This window comes from Eretmochelys imbricata, chromosome 7, assembly GCF_965152235.1.
Source record: "Eretmochelys imbricata isolate rEreImb1 chromosome 7, rEreImb1.hap1, whole genome shotgun sequence".
Taxonomy (NCBI): domain Eukaryota; kingdom Metazoa; phylum Chordata; order Testudines; family Cheloniidae; genus Eretmochelys; species Eretmochelys imbricata.
Window position 1 is genome coordinate 33590431 of NC_135578.1, and position 19190 is coordinate 33609620.

The following is a 19190-nucleotide window of genomic DNA, read 5'->3' on the forward strand; positions in this document are numbered from 1 at the left end:
GAGCCAGGAGACAACACTGGACAAACCCACCCTGGGAAGAAGGGGGAAATGTTTAGCAGGGATTCCCTAGTGGAACGGGCACTGAACAAACCCTGACTGGGATCAGCCTCTGGCGTACTAGGCCCTGCACAGACATGGTGAGAGACATAGTCTGCCCCCAAGAGCTCAGTCTGAATAGACAAATGGTGCAACTAGGGCAAACAGCAGTATCAAGAGGGGAAGGAACTTGCCCAAGGTCAAAGGCAAAGGTGTGAATAGAACCCAGGAGTCCAGAGTCCCAGCCCCTCCTCCTTCTCCAACCACTAGATCCACACACCTCCCAGAGCTAGGGATAGAACCCAGGAGTCTTAGCTCAGAGCCCCTATGCTCTAACCCCTGGACACCATTCCCCTCCCAGAGGTGGGATTAGAAGCCATGCATCCTGGCTCACACTCCAGCGTCCTAGCTGGGGCTATATCAGCATAGCGAGGTCAGTCGGAGATGTGAACAAAACACCCTGACTGATGTAGCTCCCAGAGCAGACATAGCTGTGCAGACGGAAGAGGGCATGTGTAGACATAACCCTTCCTTCGGGGAGGGGTTCCTACCCCCTTTGTTGGCGTAAGCTGTGTCTACACTATGGGGCTATGCCGGAAAAGTCCCACAGCCACTGGGCCATGCTGCCTGTCAGGAGGCTGGCCTGGTGTGTCTCTGGGGAAGCTGCTTTTGCTCCCAGCCCCTACTCCACCACTCCCTGAGCCATGCACCGGCACTCTGGCCCCCTGCTCACCAAGCAGGCATCTACCTGGGTAATGGGAGCTGCGGCACAGCCGGATTTCCACTGGCACTGGGAAGCTCTGTCCTGTGCCTGGCAGCGGGCTGGGATCCCCTGGGGCTAATCCTTTGTTACGGCGAGTATTTGTGGCTCATTCCCCGCTATTTACAAGGGCTTAAGGGATTTGGCTCCAGCTAACACAATAGTCTGAGGGGCTGCCCTCCCTGTGGGTGCTGGTAAATACGCTGGGAGCTGATGCAGCACGGGAGCGGGGGCTTCCCCACTCCCAGCTTGGCCTGACACCCCCTGTGCTCATCCACCCACACCTACACACACTGCACCAGCATCTATCCATCCAGCACCCCACCCCAGCCGTCCAGCCTACCCCAGGCACCCCTCTCTCCAGCCAGCTCTCCTTTCTTTTCCCCCATTCCAGTCATCTCTCATCCATCCCCACACACCCCTTCTCCCATCTTCCCTTCCATTGCAGGGGCCAGGGAGAGCTTTATGCTCCCAGAATGTCTCCAGTTCCCCACCCTGCCCCTCTCTTGGCCAAGGCTGCTCCCCCTGAGACCCATCCAGGCTCTCTGCCCTCTCCAGCTTTCACTGCCCTCCGCTAGTCTTGCTCCCCTGATGCTCAGCTGCACAGACCTCTCCCCTCCTGCCGGTTGCTCAAGGAACTGTGTGGCTGCATCTCTGCCTCCTCCAGCTGTGGACCTCCAAGCAGCGAGCACTTGAGCATCCTCAGGGCAGATCCCTCCCTGCTCCTTCCCCAATTCTGGCTGTACCCCACAACTCAGAGATCCCCCTTTCATCTCCCAGCTGAGACCTTGCATCCAGTCCTGGGGCTGCACTGTGAAATACCAGAGAGGGTGCACAGAACATCCTGCCTGCTGGGAACTTGCCTGCTGGCCAGAGACTGAAGCAGCCCCCGTGATTTAGCATGACGGGAGGCAGGGGCGTGGGGCTGGACCTTGATCCAGGACTAGAGGCACCAACATGGGAGATTTCTGATCTGTGGGGACTCAAGAATCTCACAGACAAAGGCCTAGCAAGGCCAATGGCTGGGAGCAGATGCTGGACAAATCTACTCTGGAATGAAGGCAGATACTTAGCGGGGGAGGGGGGGCGGGGGAAGGATTCCCCACTGGAGTAGCTTCCCCTTGGATGGGGGGAGGAGATTCTCCAGTCCTTGGGGGGCTTTAAATCCAGGCCAGAGGGCTCTAGGCTATGGTTCTGCCACCAGACCTGGGCTGGGGCAGGAATCGGCTTGAGGGAAGGTGCTGCAGGGGGTCAGACTGTGATTCAAAGGGACCTTAGCATGGACGGGAGGCTCCTGTACCTGAACAGCAGCACATTCCCAGCCCTGCTGCAGCATGGTCCCTCCCCACACGCCCCAGTCCCTCATGCAGGCATTTCCACAGCTTACACTGGCCTTGCGCAGGGCGGAGGGCACAAGAACAGGGCATTCTGGGTAGAGTCGGCCTGCAGGCCGGCTGTGTGGGGCTCTGCAGAACATTCAGGGTAGTCAGCCTGCGGGCTGGTTGTGGGGCACCTGCGACAGAGATGCCAGGAAACCCTTCTCCCAGAAGGATTGCAAGGCTCTCTCCAAACACCTATCTGTAGATAGCCCTCCTACAGATGGGGAAACCGAGGCAGAGAGACTGGAGCAATGTCACAGAGCAAAAGTGGAAAGAGAACCCAGTAGTCCTGAATTCCAGCCTCACCATCCCCACTCTAACCATTAGACCCCACATCCCCTCCCAGATCTGGGACCAGAGCCCCGGAGTCCTGGCTCCCAGTCCAGTGCCCTAACCACTAGACTCCACTCCCTTCAGCCCCTGGCACTCACCCTCCCCCCGTCACACAAGCACACACGCACACACACACGCACTATCCTCTTGAAGCCACCTGCTCTGCCCATGGGAGCAAGTGTGCCCCCCCCATCTGTCTCTGTAGTTGATTCAGGATCCCTTGCAGACATCTTTAAATAGCCTCTCCCACAGGAGCCCTGCAGCAAGGCCCACCCAGGCTGGGGACTGGTGCAGCCCCCACCCCACCCAGCCCCCCTCTCCTAGGCCATAGCCTAATTAAGAGGTGTCCTCTTCCAAAATACCCACATGAGCTCACCCCACCCGGGAAGCAGCAGGGAATGGACAGAGGGTGGGGGGCGGTTTATTATAGAAACCACCTTACAAGGACAGGGTGTCTGGAATAGCAGCAGCCACCTGATCCCCCTTCCCAATCCCCCAAAACACTCGAATCAGCAGGAACAGCTTCCCAAGCACATGAAACTATCCCTGCTCCGCTAACGAGGGGGTGGGGGATTCGAAACAGACAATCCCCTGCTCTGATCAAATGCCTATTCTTTGTACTGGGGTAGTGCTGAGGATCCCCTGTTGTTCTAGGCACGGTACAAACTCAGAACAGAATGACTAGTCCCTGCTCCAAACAGCATACAACTTAATCAGGCACTCTGGGGAAAAAATCAAGACACGTAGATTCCTCCAACAGGCCGCTTGGGATGGGGACCCCTGAGGGGGTGTTAGGTTCTCAGAGGGAACAATCGGGCAGGTCACCTGTCTGTGTCATGTCGGCACCCTCCCAAGCACTGACAAACTGGGGTGTGCACACACACACAAACACAGCGCTGGTACATCAGAGTACGTGCACACAGACACCCAGAGCACTGATATGCACAACACTGGTACACAAGGGTACACACCCAGAGCACTGGTACACACACACACCCAGAGCACTGTCCCACTGGGTTCCACACACACATACGCATACTCACCACCTGTGCACTGGGCCCTTCCCTGACAACTTAACACAAGAGTATAACAAAGAGCAGGTGCAAACTTCCACAGGTATGGCCCACTTGGGTCAGCTCATGGCCCATCTATGTCCCCCCAATGCCCAGAGGAAGAGGTAAGAGCCCTGCAGTGGTAGGATAACCTGCACCCAGAGGAAACACTTTTCTGACCCCAATTGCTAGAGTTCAGGGTGTAGCACCCAAAGCAGGTGGGGTCACAACCCCTCCCCGAGCTCTCCTCTGCTCTTTCAGTCTTTACTCTGACTCCGGACAGCCCTGCTATCCACCTCCTTTCTGCACACCCAACTTCAGTAATATCCAGTGGCAGTGAGTTCCATAGCCTAACAGAACCGTGTGTCAAAGAGACAGCAGGTGAGCGGGGAGCAGGGACAGGGAAACATCTGTATGGGGAGGGTGGGGAGCGGTGGTCCAAGCAGTTCAGTGTGAGCAAGTGGTACTTGTGGAGCTCAGGTCAGGACTGTTCGGGCTGGATAAGGGCTGGCAATACCCAGCCTGCAGCTCAACCTAGACAGCAGCACCGTTCTGTGGGGAGTTGTGCCAACAGAAAGGGCTGAATTCTGGTTTCCAGAGTCACCCCCTGACTGCAACAAGGCCAAGGCCGGACTCTGATCTCAGCTTTCCAGGGCCAATCCAAAGTCAACCAGTGAACCCCAGAGTTGCCCTGGTGTAGGGAAGATCAGAACCTCCCTTTACATGGGAGGCAACTACTTCAAAGCGGGTGACATTCTCTCATTGACGTGCCCGTAGCCAGACAGTGCTCCCCACCAGGAGGGGCAGCCTGGCTGTCCCCTGGTCACAGGGGCTCTAATAGCCTTTCCCCACCTGATGTAGCTGTACCACCACCCTGGGTATAGGCTGCCTGGTGTTAAGGGGCACACGCGGAGAGGATCCTGGGGGGCTGAGGATCAAGATTAGGACTGGTGGGAGGAAGGAACATCCCACCTTGCACCATCCCCACCTGCTCAAAGCTCCCTGCAGCAGTGGCAGGCCAGGGGAGAGACTCCAATGGTTTGTACAGAACCATAGGGAGGGAACACGTGGCACCCATGCCTGACGGAGAACAGCAATGTGCACGCCTGCCCTATTGCAGCCACCTGGGCACGCCTCAGCCGAGAGTTCTGTGGTGCTGGGACCAGGGGCTTTGGGTTAGCAGTTTGGGTTGTGCTCTGGCTCTAGGGGTTCCTGGGCCTGATCCACCCTGGGCATAAGAACATGGACTTTGACAGAGGTTCCTGGGGTAAGGGGCACAGAATTCGCTGGGCCTGATCCTGCTCCCACTCACGCCAGTGGTACTGCATCAATTGCAAGGGAGACAGCCTGGATGTGCTGCCGGCTGAGATCAGGATCAGGCCCACTGCTCTGGGGGTGTCTCACTTTGAGAGTGTGTGTGAGAGTGAGAGAATGGGGGGAGCTGTTGTGTGTCTGTGTGTGCAGGGGGGTTGTTGTTGTGTGTGTGAGTGTGGGGTTGTTGTGGGTCACTGTATGCAGGGGAGTTGTTGTGTGTGTATGAGAATGGGGTTGTTGTGGGTCAGTATATGAGGGGGGCTTGTTGTGTGTGGGAGTGGGGTTGTTGTGGATCAGTGTTTGCAGGAGGGTTGTTGTGTGTATGTGAGAGTGGGGTTGCTGTGGGTCAGCGTATGCAGGGATTGTTGCAAGGGAGAGTTTGAGTGTGTGGGGTGTGTGTGTGAACCAATTGCCCAGGGCTGCTCACAGCCACTGTACACACAACATCTTGGCCATATGCATAAGCAGCGGTCCAAGCGGGCGAGCACACCACATACACCTGGAAGATCCTGGTGCACAGCCTGCCCAGAGCCCAGATCACAGCGAGGCAGGTGGGTATATTTAGCCCAGCAGGCCCCTCGCATCCCCATCATTCCTGACATAGTTTGGATGCCGCAGACTCTGTTCCAGGACACACGCAGCCACCTCCTCCAACTCCCCACTGCTGGCGTCACCCTTCTGGGTCTGGGAGTGGGAAGGGGCATCAAGCCGTATCAGTTACCCTTGCACAGCAGCTGCCTGCTCCAAAGATCACCTCCCCACACCCGCCACTTTGGGGCTTGGCTCTTGACAAACCTACGTGGCACGGAGCCCGGCTCTCCAGCCTTGCACACTGCTCAGAGTCTGCCCTTGCAGATAGGGGCTTCTGCCGGCCCCGTTACCCAGGGCACCTGGCACCACTCGGAGGCTGCCCCTTGCAGATATGGAGCCCTATGCCACCCCTGTAACTCCAAGCACCTGGCACCGCTCAGAGGCTGCCCCTCGCAGAGATGAGATCCGGCCTGCACCCACCCGTGTAACCCCTAGCACCACTCTGTGGCTGCCCCCAAAAGCCCCAAATCTTTGCAGTGATGGCACCCTGTACCTGTCCATCTAGTGCCCAACTTGGCCTCTCTCCTGCTCAGGATCCACCCCCCCACACACCCCACCTGACTCTCTCTCTTGCAGAGATGGGGACCTGGGCCAGCCTCTCACCATAGTGCCTGGTACCTCTCTTGAGGTTCCCACTCTGCTGAGTTTCCCCCATGGGCCCTGACTCACACAGACACAGCCCCTTGCCCAGCTCTCCAAACTGGTCACCATGGGCACCTGCCCACAGCACCTCTCACGGGCTCCCACCCTGCTTCCCCGGCCCATAACTATCCCCCATAGCCACCCACCTTCCTCTGCTGCTTCTCCCAGGCGGGGTCCAGCAACAGGTCCCGGTCCCAGTCCTCCTCCTGCTGCATGTACTCTTCAGTCATCATGTATGAGTGGTTGTACTGGATATGGCTCTCTACTTGTGTGGTCATCGTGGCTTGTCCTCTTGTCCCTCTCTGCAGGTCTGACTGTCCCCTCTTCCACCTTAGTCCCCAGTCGTCCCTCTCACAGGCCCTCCTCGCTGCTATGCACTGCCCCTTGCCCAAGGCACCAGTTCCCTTCTCCTGGAGGTCAGATCCCTCTGCCCCTGGTGGCTGGCAGCTTTGCCCTGTCCTGAGCTCCTGGTCAAAAGCCACCCACGTGACTGGTCCCCATTAAGTATTATCAGCCTGGGGAAGGGGGATCAGGTTCCACCTTTAAAAGGCCAGGGGGAGGGTGCAGAGGGACTGTCCCCACCAACCAGGGAGGGTGAGGACAGCTGCTGGCAGGCCAGAGACCAGACACCCCCCCCCCCCCCCGCAGGCTCTTAAAGGGACCCTGTACCTGGAGGGCAGGGGGTGGTGGCTTGCTGGTGGTCTGGGGACAGGAAATGCACAATAGCCGCAGCGGGAGCTGGAGGGGTGGTGGGGGCAGGTAGTTCATAATAAGGAGCAGAGGTGTCAGATCTGGAAAAGGCCATTAAGTCATCCGGAGGAACACAGGGCCAAGGAATGAGCTGGGAGCAGGGATAGTATGGCGTCAGTTGCAAAAATCAAAGGGAGGCAGCATGGCCACTGAAAGAGCCAGGACTCCCGGGTCGCACTCCCAGCTCTGTCAGTGCCCTGTTGTATGACCTTGACCAAGTCCAGTCCCTGCTCAATGCCTCAGTTTCCCAGCTCTAAAATCAAGGGACTGACACTCCTCCCTGACCCCCCCCCCCCCACAAGGCACTTGGAGATACTTTGCAAGAAACACGAGCCTACCTACCATTCTGCAAGGCCCCTGCAGGGAAGAACATGTCACTGACCAGCGCCATGCATGTGGGGGAGACCTGGGCGGGCAATACCATATCCACCAGCCAGCACCTTGCAGAGAAGCTGTGATCTGGTACCCCACCCCAGTCTCAGCAACACATAAACATCCCGGGCACCTGCAGGGGGACCCAGGTGGGGGGGGAACGCCCTGGGAAGGGAAAGCTGGAGGGACTAGGAGAGTTGGCTTAGAGGACACTGATTTCCCCGCAATGCAGCAGCACTGCAGGTGTCCAGTGCCCACTCCCTGTGCTGTGGCTCCAGTTACACCAGGGCTATTATTAGCAGCACAGGCTGGGCTCGGAGCCCCCAGAAGTGGCTAGCGATTGTGGGAGGGAGAGGAAACCTCAAAGGAGGACCCGAATTTCCAGGGACCTGAATCCTGAACTTCCACCTTTTGCAAACCAGGCCCATTTAAGGGGTTGGCTGCCTCCTGCAAAATGGCAGTTCCCCCTCCACCCCAAACACTAACCACTTGGCTCCGGGATTTCAAAGCATTGTCCAGCACTGCCGCTGCCTGGCAGCATGTGTCCAACCACAGGGTGCGGCATCCCGCAGGACGGCATGTGGAAGGGAGGGTGTCTGCGGCCTGCACGTGGCATGGGAAGGTCTGTGCCAAACCATGACCCCAAAGGAAGTACCACGGAATGAACCTCCAGGGCAGGGGCTGTACTGCACCGAGGTGTGGCAGTGGGGCAGAGCATGGGCCTGGGAACCAGCTGGGCGGGTGGCCACCTAGAAAAAGGGCAAAGCTCTGCTAATTCGATCTGAGACCTGTGGGCATTGTGGGCCCCTCAGGCACGGTGACTGCCCTGGACACGGTGACCCCGGTCCCCTCACTGGGCACCATGACTCCCCCGGGCACGGTGACCCCGGTCCCCTCACTGGGCACCCACCATGACTCCCCCAGGCACGGTGACCCCGGTCCCCTCACTGGGCACCATGACTCCCCCGGGCACCATGACTCCCCCGGGCACGGTGACCCCGGTCCCCTCACTGGGCACCATGACTCCCCCGGGCACCATGACTCCCCCGGGCACGGTGACCCTGCTCCCCGCACTGGGCACCCACCATGACTCCCCAGAGCACGGTGACCCCGGTCCCCGCACCGGGCACCATGACGACCCCCGCTGGGCACCGCGATTGGTCGATCGCGGTTTCTGTCAGAGGGAAGGTTGGGCAAAGCAGCCCTCCCCGCCCCCGATTGGCTGGGCGCGCTGTGGCGCCCAGCTGGCGGCGGAAGCGGAGGCTGAGGGGAGAGTGGAGGAGAGGCCTCCCGAGAGCCCGGTCCGGGGCAGAGACCCTGGGGAGGGAACCAGCCCCCGGAGAGAAGCCCCCTTCCCTTCGGCCAGGGTGGCAGCCAGCAGCCCCGCCCCCCCTCCGCCCCCGCGGGGAGCAGGCTGCTCTGTGTCCCGGGCAGCGCTGGCGTGGGGCGCCCCCCGGCAGCCATGCAGGCGGGCCGGGGCGGGCGGTGGCAGCGCCTGGATGCCGCGCTGTGCCTGCCCCTGTGTGTGACCGTGGCCCTGATGGGGGCCGTGTGCACAGAGGTGCTGTGCCTGCTTCTCTGGCCTGCGGAGCCCACCCAGCTGCCCCTGGCCCTGCACCTGCCCCTCCTGCTCTTCCTCCTGGCCAACGTGCTGGGCAATATGGGCCTCTTCGTCACCACCAGCCCAAGCATCAAAGGGGTCATGCTGTCCGGAGGCGCCGTGGGACAGGGCTGGGAGTGAGTATGGCTGGGTCACAGAGGGAGGCAGAGGGCTCTCTCACAGCCCAGAGGCAGCTTCATCTCAGCGCCAGGTAAGGGATCCCTGTGTAAACAGCCCTGGCACCCCACCCCACCCCAGAGGTGGCTGCATCTCCGTGCTGGGTGACGGATCCCTGTATAAACAGCCCCATTCCCCTCTACCCCCACGGCGGCTTCATCTCCGTGCCGGGCGAGGGATGGGATCCCTGTATAAACAGTACCTGTGCCCCACCTGAGCAACTGCACCTCAGCACCCGGCAACCTTTAGGTTGGTGCTAGAGCACTGTCATGCTGTTGTCGCTGCGTTTGAGAGAGGGCTTTTCTACAAGATGTGGTGTGGCAGTGGCCTGAGATTGGGATGGGGACAGATTGGGATTGACTGTGCCCGCTCCATTGTTCTTTGCTGGGGACTCCCTGCCCAGGACTGCCCTGCTTTTGGGGCTGCCGCTCTATTTCCAGCCCTAGGGACAGCACAATATGATGTGCTATTCGGATGCTGGGGGGAGAACGGGGAAACGCTGCATCACCCCCCTGAGGCTCCTGCTTCCCTTCCAGGTATTGCTACACCTGCCAGTCCCACGTGCCCCCCCGCTGTCACCACTGCTACACCTGCAACGTGTGCATGCTGCGCCGGGACCACCACTGTGTGCTGCTGGGCCAGTGTGTGGGCTACCATAACTACCGTTACTTCCTTTGCCTCCTGCTGCACGGCTGGGTGGCCCTGCTCTACGCCAGCCTGCTCAACGCTGACATCTTCATGGCCATGCTGCATGAGGGAGTCACCCTGCACAGCATCCTCCTCCTCCTCATGCCGTGGCTCATGCTACTGACGGGTACAGCCACGGCAGGACCTGCTGGGAAGGGCCCATCCACACATGGGGGCAGAGCACCACTGGTTCCCCTAGGACCGAGCTGTTCTCAGCTAGTTTTATTTCAAAACAAACAAACTAGGAAATACCCAGTTAAAAAACTTAGTGTGTTGCAGCCGAGCCTCAGGAACATCAGACCAAGATTTGGTGATTCTGGGCATCAGCCAGAGGCTCCATAAAGGGCCCTGATTTTATAGATTGCTGATCCTGTACCCTCTGAAAAATAGACCCTTTTAGGACATCTCCTTGGAAACTGAGGGACCTGTAAATCACATGTTGTTTTTGCAGATTGTGTCTTGAGTGTGCACCTGGGGGGCTCTTCCAGCATAGGCAGCTCCTTAGAAACTCTACAGCCCATTCCCGTCACCTGAGCCACCCAGCCCTCCCTCAGTCCCTACCCCAGAGGCAACTATGATATCCCAGTATAAACAGTCCCTGTGCCCTACCTGAGAGGCAGTCACATGTCAGTGGAACAGAGAGCAGAGCAGGGTTAATGGGAACATGCCAAGACCTGGTTGTGTCTGGGGATGCTAGGTGTACCCTTGGGGAATGCCTGGCTTCTAGTTGCCCTAGCACTGACAGCACCCCCTTGTGTTTCCCCAGGCCAGGTGAGCACCTTGACCTTCATCTATGCTTTCGTGGCGGACACCTGCGTGGTCAGTTTCCTCTTCTGCTCCGGCTTCCTCTTCTTACACGTGCTGCTGAGCCTGCGTGGCCAGACGATCAGGGAGTGGTTTGGGGAGAGCCGCTGCTATGACCTGGGCTGGCGCCGCAACCTGCAGGAGGCATTGGGGGACAGGTGGCACCTTGTCTGGCTATGCCCGCTCCTGGCCTCCCCACTTCCTGGGGATGGCGTGGCCTTTGAGAGGAGAGCACCCTGCACTGAGCCTTCCACCAAGCCAGTCGTTTTCTGAAGGTGGGTTCAGGAGCCACCCCTGATGCTGAGGGGGCAGGATATGCCAGAGTCCTGGCCACGTTGCCAACACCAGCTGACTGGCATAATGGGTAGGGCACTGGGATGCAGGACTCCTGGTTTCTGGTCCCAGCTCTGCTGCTGACCTTGGACAAGAAGAGATTCTCTAAACACATCAGAAATAAGAGTAAGACTAAGGAAAGTGTAGGCCGTTACTCAATGGGGAAGAAGAGCATATAATGGAGAAGGTTGAAGTATTTAATGCCTTTTTTGCTTCAGTGTTCACTAAAAAGGTTAATTGGGAGCAGATGCTTAAGACAATTACTATTAGCAAGGGGGAAGGATCTCAGATCAGACCAGGGAAAGAAAAGATTAAAGGAGAAGGGGGGAAAACAGTCTTCAAGTATGTTAAGGGCTGTTGTAAAGAGGCCAGTGTTCTCTATGTCCACTGAAGGTAGGACAGACAGTCATGGGCAAGAGAGATTTAGATTAGATAGTAGGAAAAACTTCTTGACTATAATGGTACTTAAGCTCTGGAACAGGCTCCCAGGGGAGGTTGTGGAATCCCCATCAGTGGAGGTTTTTAAGAACAGGTTGGACAAACACCTGTCAGGGATGGTCTAGGTTTTACTTGGTTCTGCTTCAGTGCAGGGAGGTTGACTTGATGACCTCTTGAGGTCCCTTCCAGCCCTTCAGTTCTATGATTTTTATAGTATTTAGATAAGTTAGATGTCTTCAAGTTGGCAGGACCTGATGAAAATTGCCCTAGCCAAACTAGGAACTAGCCAAAGCAATCTCAGAACCATTAGAGGATGGTGAGGTCCCAGGGGACTGGAAAAGGGTAACATAGTACCTGTCTTTACATTCCCAGGTCCTACTTTTCCCTCTTTTTATAGACCAGTCTGCCTAACTACAATACTGGAAAGATACTGGAACAAATGATTAAACAATCCGTTTGTAAGCACCTAGAAGATACCAGGGTTATAAGAAATAGCCAGCATGGGTTTGTCAGAACCAATCATAACCAAACCAATCTAATTTCCTTCTTTGACAGGGTTACTGGCCTAGTGGATAAAGGGGAAGCAGTGAACATGATGTCTGGACTTTAGTAAAGCTTTTGACACAGTCCCACAGGACATTCTGATAAATAAACGAGGGAAATATCATCTAGATGAAATTGCTATAAGGTGGCTGCACAACTGGTTGAAAGACTGTCCTCAAAAAGTAGTTATCAATGGTTCGCTGTCAAACTGGGAGGATGTATCCACTGAGGTCCTGCAGGGGTCTGTCCTGAATCCAGTATGATTCAGTATTTTCACTAATGGCTTGGATGATGGAGTGAAGAGTATGCTTATAAAATTTGGAGATGATGCCCAGCTGGGAGGGGCTGCCAGCTCTTTGGTGCACGGAAGTAGAATGAAAAATGACTGTGATAAACTGGAAAACTGATCTGAAATCAGCAAGGTGAAAGTCAGTACAGACAAGTGCAAAGTACTCCATTTAGGAAAGAAAAATGAAATGCACAACTGCCAAATGGGGACATACCGGGTAGGCAGTAGAGTTACAGAAAAGGATCTGGGGGGTAGTGGATCACAAATTGAACATGAGCCAAGAGCATGATGCTGTTATGAAAAAGGGAAATGTTATGCTGGGCTCTGTCAGCAGGAGGGGCAGATGTAAGACACAGGAGGTAATTGCTGTGCTCTGCTCAGCACTCTCAAGACCTCAGCTGGAGTGCTGGGTCTGGTTTCATGCCCCACGCTTTAGGAAAGCTCTGAACAAAGAGGAGAGTCCAGAGGAGAGCAAGATTTGTGAGGAACGGTTGAAAGAATTGGGCATGTTTAGGTGAGAGAACTGAAGGCTGAAGGGGGACATAAGTCTTCAAATATGTAAAAGGTTGTACTAAAGAGGATGGTGAGCAATTGTTCTCCATGCTCACCTAGGGTAGGACAACAAGTAAATGGCTTAATTCACAGCAAGAGAGATTTAGGGTGGCTATCGGGAGGGGGGGAAACTTTGTAACTCTCAGGTGGTTAAGCACTGGAACAAATCACCCAGGGAGGCTGTGAAATCTCCATCTCTGGAGGTTTTAAGAACAGGTTAGACACACACCTATCAGGGATGGGCTAGATCTATGTAACCCTGCCATAGCATGGGGCTATGGATTAGTGGCCTCCTGAGGTCCTTTCCAGCCCTACATTTCTATTCTACGTCCCTTCCCCTCTCCGTGCCTCAGTTTCCCCATCGTAAATGGGAATGATCCCTCACTAGATGAATTCACTAATGATGGTAAGGGTCAGCAGCTGGAGGGGTGAGGGACAGATAGAGAGCCTAGCTCAGGACACTGCTCTTCTGTTGGTATTACAGTAGCACCTAAAGGCCTATCCCCCCCCACCCCAAATCAGGTGCAGCACAGACACAGTGGGAGACAGGCCTTGCCCCAAGAGCTGACAGTCTGAACAGACAAAAGACAGGAAGGAAACAGGCACCAAGAGAGGGAAGGGACTCACCCAAAGTCACTTGGAGAATCAGTGGCAGAGCCAGGGACAGAACAGAACAGAACCTAGGAGTCCTGGCTCCCATACTCCCCCAACCACTAGACCTCTCTCCCCTCCAGAGCTGGGGATAGAACCTAGGAGTCCTGTTTCCCAGCCCCCACACTGTAACCCACTAGCCTATCACCCTGCTCCATAATCCATTCATCCCAAGATTAGGCTGCTCTGCTCCAGTCATTGCTGGTTGTGGAGCTGGCAGCCTCAGGCCCGTGGGAGGGGGAGTGAATTTGTGCTGGCCAGTCTGTGGCTGAGATCCATCCTTATCAGGCATTGAGATGGGCCGGGGGCGGGGCACAAAACTGCTCTGGGTATGTCCCATGGGAGGCCTCGTCCATGATGGCCCAGGTCAGCTCTGATCGCTCCCCCTCTCTGATTGCAGGTCTCCTTCCGGATGGTGCTGCAGTACTGCAGTGGGGCTGGCTTTGCCTCTCCCCAGAGCGGGAGCGCTGCTGAGGGGCAAATGTCAAGCTGTGTCCACTGCTCTGCCCTGTGGTTTACTGGCACCCCCATCTGACCTGGGTCCTGACGCTGCCCGGTGGGTGATCCTGTGCCGTGTCTGAGCCACGTCTGCACTGGACTCTGCAGTTGTTGTGACTGTTGCGCCAGGCACTGGACAGATTCCAACCAAGATTGGGGGGCCCTGTTGCACTGGGCATAGTGCAGCCCGTGAGCAAGATCAGAGACCCCTGTTCCAGGTGCAGCCCAAACACAGAATGAGAAACAGTCCCTGCCCTGAAGACCTCACAGTCTTAACAGTCCCAAGGTGGGAGGGTAAACAGGCACCCAGAGGAAAAGGGACTACCCAGCTCAGGGAATAGAGCCCAGGAGTCCTGGCTCCCAGTCCAGTGCCCTCCTGACTGCACTAACCTTTTGTGGTTTCCAGTTCTCTCCTTTTAAAGCACAAGCAGCACAACACTGCCGTTCTGCAAGCCCAGGGCTAAAACTGCTTGTCTTCTGTGTTTGCACAGTTCTCCCACGGCCCGGCCCGGCCCAGCAGGACAGCGCACCCTCCAGAGGCTGGATTCATTGCCTTACCAGCCCCTCTCCCAGGTGGGGGCTTTCCTCTGGCACTCTGCCCCCACTGCTTTCCAATAAAGTTCCAAGCCCCAGGTGCACAGTGACTGAAGATTGATTTGTCTGATTTTGGAGGGGCCTGTTTTGAGCCCCAGCCTGACCCCCTGCAGCTTTTCCTGCCCCTGGCCCAGATCTGGGGGTGGAACCAGAGCATGGCTTTTAGAGCCGTGCAGCCTGCATGTAAAGCCCTCAAGGGATGGAGCATTCTCCCAGACAAGGAGAGCTGCCTCCTGGGGCGTCCCCCTCGCTGCTTAACCTCTGCCCCGCGTTCCCCATCTGAAGCAGTCTGGCATCACTCCTGGCTATCGACCTCAGTCAGCCTTTGTCTGTGAGATTCCCTAGGACCAGCTCAGCAGGGATCCCTGGGCAGCTGGTGCCCGCCCACAGGGGCGGGCAGGCGGGTTAAGTGGCTGCACCGCTGGCCCTTGTAAATGCTTCCCCACAGGGCTCAGCTGTCAAAGCCAGGGGCTGCAGAGACCTTTAGCTGAGCTTCTGCATGTCTTGTGTTCAGGGAGGGCCAGGAGTCAGGGTACATGAGAAGACCATCAGAGCTGGGCATAGAATCCAGGAGTCCTGGCTCCCAGCCTCCCACCCCTATGCTAATGCACTAGATCCCCCTCCCCTCCCAGAGCTAGATGTAGAACCCAGGAGTCCGGGGCCCAAAGCAGGGAGAAGACATGGTGTGGCATGACATCCTTTCCTTTCCCTCACTGTTACTCTTCACACGCCATTTCCCCTGCATCCCTGGTGGCCAGGAGCCTTTTAATACAGAGCCGTGGCAGCATCTGGGCAAGGGCTGGATGTGGGGCCTGTCCCAGGCTCATGCCTGCAGTGGCTGGGCCTCCGGGCACGTCCTTCCCCCACAGCGTGGACAGCCCAGCTTTTTCAGTGGTGGGGAAAGTCCTGCTCAGCTGTCTGCAGGGAACAGAGGGGAGAGAGTAGTGTCCCAGGCCCCTGGGGTCTCCTTGCTGATCCCTGCCCAGAGGGGGTGGGGCAGCATGGTGCCCTCTGGCATGGAGCCAACCCTGACTCGCTGCACCATGGGGCCCCGCAAACTGAGCCCCACCCCAGAGGGAGGATCTGCCCTGGACTACTGCCTCTGGCAGCACAGTGGCTATTGATGGCTACCTAGCGGTGGGTCCATCATACGCAGTATCCTGCCCCTTCCCTGCTACTCTGAATCAGACCCTTGGGTCTATCCCACCCGGTGTTCCCCTTCCTGCCATCCTGGGTCAGACCCCTGGGCCCATCCAGCCCAGTATCCCCCCTCCAGCCACCCTGGCTCAGCGCATGGGCCCTTCCAGCCTGGTATACCCTGCCCTGGGTCCATTCAGCCTTTCCCTGCGCCAGGTGCCAGTATCCCCCACCTCGAAGAAGCTGTCGACAATCTTGTCAGTGGTGGCAGCCTGGGAGCGGAACTGCTGCTGGAGGTGCTCAACTGATGCCATCAGCTGCAGGTAGGTGAAGAGCAGCTGCTTCTCCCTGTTGGAATGGGGCACAGTGACTTCCCTGGGATCAGAGCCTGCTTTCCTAAGGTGTCCCCTCCTGCCAGGGCCCCTCTGGGTACATGCACCCCTGGAACTGATGTGTGTTGGGTGATACCAGGCTGGATGGGCCCATGGATCTGATGGTGGGGGACAGATACCAGGCCGATGGGCCCATGGATTGCGGGGGGGAGGTTCCAAACCGGATGGGCCTGTGGATCTGAAGGGAGAGAGGAGCTGGAAGGGCCCATTACCCCACTCTGACATGCCCCATGTTGGCTACTTCCACATGGGATGGAGGGGAGAGGCTGTGCCATGAGGCCCCCTTACCTCTCGCTGCCATCTATGTGCTTGATGAACTGATCCAGGAAGGCTTCATCATCCTCCGGCTTCATGTGTCCCTCTGTGTGGGGACAGAGAGAGATGTCTGTGAGACTCCAGCCAGGCAGCAGGACACCAGCCCCCTCCCGCCCCAGGAAGGAGAACCTCACCACTGCCAACAACCCACAGCAGGGGGTGGCATGTGGGTGAGATGAGTTTGCTGGATCCCAACAATGGCCTGGAACCCCCTTGCCCCACAGTGTCTGGGGGCTGAACGCATTACGGAGACAGCCCCCTAGAGGGGATTCCCCTCAGTGCAGGCACTTGGGAGTCTAGCCTGGTATCCAGGGGCCCATCCAACCCGGTATCCCCCACTCCCTAAGCAACCCAGAGGAAAGGGGTTCATACTGTCCCTTTGAACTGTCCCCACCAGCCAGAGCTAGAGGGAGGGGAGCTTACCCTGAGCTGGCTTGCCTGATACAATATCTTCTATGCTGCTCTCCTTCTGCTCTAGCAGAGTCTGTAATGCAAGTGGGGGAGAGGAACAACCCCAGCATTAAACATGGACCCAACAGGGGGAAAAGCCCATTGTACCCTTGTTTCAATGGGGGAAACTCAGGCATGAAGGGAGTCAGGGACAGAACCAGGAAGAGGACCCAGGAGCCCTGACTTCTGCCGCCCCCACTCTAAGCACTAGATACCACTCTTCCCCCAGAGCCAGGGATAGAACCTAGGAAGCCTGCCCCCCAGCTCACCCCACTCTAACCACTAGATAACATTGCCCTCCCAGAGCTGGGAATAGAACCCAGGAGTCCTAGCTCCCAGCCCCACACCCCTGCTGTAACCCACTAGACCCACTCCCTTCCCAGGCTGGGGTAGCTGGGCTGCTGAGACAACTCCCTCCCATGCCTACTTCCCCCATTCCTTAGGGTGTGGGGAGAGGCACCTTCTGCTTCTGTAGCTCTTTGCGCTTGATCAGGGTCAACTGGAAATTGTCCACTAGGACAGCGATGACCAGGCTGAGAGAGAGAGAGAGAGAGGGGTGTGGGATAGGGCTGGGACAATGGGTTCTTTCCCCTCTAAGGGACACCAGCTCTGATCAGGCCCCCAGGTGTGGGAACTGGCTGGCTCAAGCAGGGGGATATGGGGCCATTTCCCTCTCCAGGGGCTAAGTGCCAGGGGGAAGGAGGTGTGGGGAGGGGCATAGGGATATGGAAGGAGGATGGGGAGCTGGGGGCAGGGGAGGACCAGTGTGGTAAAGGGGCTGGACTCACTTGAGGAAGGTGAAGTACTCGATGAGGATGTAGGCCATCAGGAAGTATATAATGTATGAGGCACCTGCAAAGGGAAGGGTGAGCTTCTATTGGGAATGGAGCAGTGTCAGGAAAAGAACCCAGGGGTCCTGGTTCCCAGCCCCTCCTGCTATAACCCAATAGATCCCACTCCTCTCCCAGAACTGGTGCTAGAACCCAGGAGTCCTGGCTCCCAGCCCCTTGTCCCCCACGCTCTAAGTACTAAGACCTCACTACCCTCCCAGCATGGGGATAGAACCCCAGGGTCCTGCCCTGTGGTGGTGGGGAAGGTTTCTCACCCACTTGGACGCAGTCCAGGTAGATTAAGGACCAGTCGTCTAGCGTGAAGAGCTGGAAGAGGGTGAAGATGGTGTCGAAGAGCTCCCCGAAGTGATCGGGGTCGGACTTCTGGAACAGGTCATGCAGCACCACTGAGAACATGACTGGGGGGGTGGGGGGTAAGGAGCAACAGTGCTGTGAACGAAGGACCTCCCAATGCTACCTGGGGAGGGGAGTGCAGAGGGGTTACAGGAACTGGCTGAGTCTGACATGAGCTGTCTAGTTCACCAAAGAACGTCACTTGAGGTCTCAGATACAAGCCAGTGTCACACCGCTACCATCACAAAAGGCACGTGTGGCGGATGCTGTGTAAGGAGTTCTGTACCTGCACTGACAATATGGTCTGACAGCTGTGGCTGGCGGGGTGAGCCACCAGCAAGTGTAGATAAAGGTTTCCTGTCAGACAAGGGCCAGTTAGCCATGGATCTGTCTACATGTGTACTGTGTACTGTCTCCTTCACAAGGGGTTGCCTAGCATCAGTCTGAGCTGACTGCAAATGAAGGCATGTAAGAACTTCAGAAAGACACTAAGGAAGAGAAATGGGGGGGATGGAGGAGAGACCTTGCCTCGAGATACACTTCAAAGGTTTGCTTGACTATAGTTGGGGGGCAGAGAAGACAGGCAGGAATCCCTACCTAGGAAGGGAAGGACAGTGGGTTTGCTTCATGAATGTGGGATCTCAGCCAGGCTTGATGGAACATGCTGGAGTGACCTTTGGGTGACAGCAGGCTCTTTCAACAGGAGGATGCCTGGAGAGTTAAGCTGAGGTGCTAGAAAGTAGGCAACGATTTTATTTTGTGTGTTACCATTTGCTTCCAGTATGTCACTGGAGTCTTTGTTCTCGGACAATACACTTATTGTTTTCCCTATAAATGCAGGTGCTGTGGGATGGGCCTGAGCTGCCTTACCAGCTGCTTTGTACGGCTCCTTTGGGAGCAGTAAGCCTGGGGAGGCTGGGAGCGTCCGGTGGCTAAAGGGCTAGATGCTGAAGGACATGCTCCGAGCACTCGGGCCTGGGGTGTGGCTGTCATGACCTGGACAGAGAGAGAGGGGTTGGGGGGGCCTGGAAGGCTGGGCTGGTGCTGCCAGAGGCTGGTGGGTTGAGGCAGCTGATCTATAGTAGGCACAGACAAGGTTGCTTCATACTAAGGGCAGGTGGTGGTGAGGTGCCTCCCAGCCCTGGGAAGTGTCAGGTACCCCCAGGAAGAGAGCCCCCACTGCACCCTGATCCGACAGGGAGAGAGCCCCTGCTGTGTCCCCCACCCCACAGGGGAGAGAGTCCCTACTACACCACCTCTCATTCCATAGCACCCCCCATCTATCTCACTGTGGGAAAGGACAGAGCCCCCGCCCCA

General features: G+C 57.0%; 2 protein-coding genes across 5 annotated transcripts in view; one reads left to right on the forward strand and one right to left on the reverse strand.

Annotated features, from left to right (window-relative positions):
* ACTN3 (actinin alpha 3) overlaps window positions 1-6409 on the reverse strand; it is a 30392-nt gene extending 23983 nt beyond the window's left edge. The window contains exon 1 of the mRNA XM_077821066.1: window positions 6254-6409. Within this exon, the coding sequence (XP_077677192.1) occupies window positions 6254-6385 (132 nt within the window). The 5' untranslated portion in view covers window positions 6386-6409. The remainder of the gene's footprint in view (window positions 1-6253) is intronic.
* A 2059-nt stretch (window positions 6410-8468) lies between these two features.
* Window positions 8469-14445, forward strand: ZDHHC24 (zDHHC palmitoyltransferase 24). 4 transcript variants are annotated; one of them, XR_013346672.1, is made up of 5 exons: window positions 8469-8966; window positions 9543-9820; window positions 10460-10772; window positions 11824-12317; window positions 14293-14445. XR_013346672.1 is itself a non-coding variant. In XM_077822160.1 (4 exons), exons 1-3 carry the CDS (start codon window positions 8692-8694, stop codon window positions 10768-10770), a joined length of 864 nt encoding a protein of 287 aa, XP_077678286.1. In that variant the 5' UTR covers window positions 8469-8691; the 3' UTR covers window positions 10771-10772; window positions 13704-14445. The 4 variants fall into 4 exon arrangements, 2 of the variants coding, with proteins under 2 accessions (XP_077678286.1, XP_077678287.1); XR_013346671.1 differs by having other exon boundaries at window positions 11824-12233; window positions 13704-14445; XM_077822160.1 differs by lacking the exon at window positions 11824-12317 and having other exon boundaries at window positions 13704-14445.
* The last annotated feature ends 4745 nt before the right edge of the window (window positions 14446-19190 follow it).

Excerpts from the sequence above, each read along its gene's own strand:
- ZDHHC24 (XM_077822160.1), top strand. The coding sequence starts at position 8,692 with ATGCAGGCGGGCCGGGGCGGGCGGTGGCAGCGCCTGGATGCCGCGCTG. Across the intron at positions 8,967-9,542 it reads GCCGTGGGACAGGGCTGGGA|GTATTGCTACACCTGCCAGT; the intron begins GTGAGTATGGCT and ends CTTCCCTTCCAG. Across the intron at positions 9,821-10,459 it reads GTGGCTCATGCTACTGACGG|GCCAGGTGAGCACCTTGACC; the intron begins GTACAGCCACGG and ends GTGTTTCCCCAG.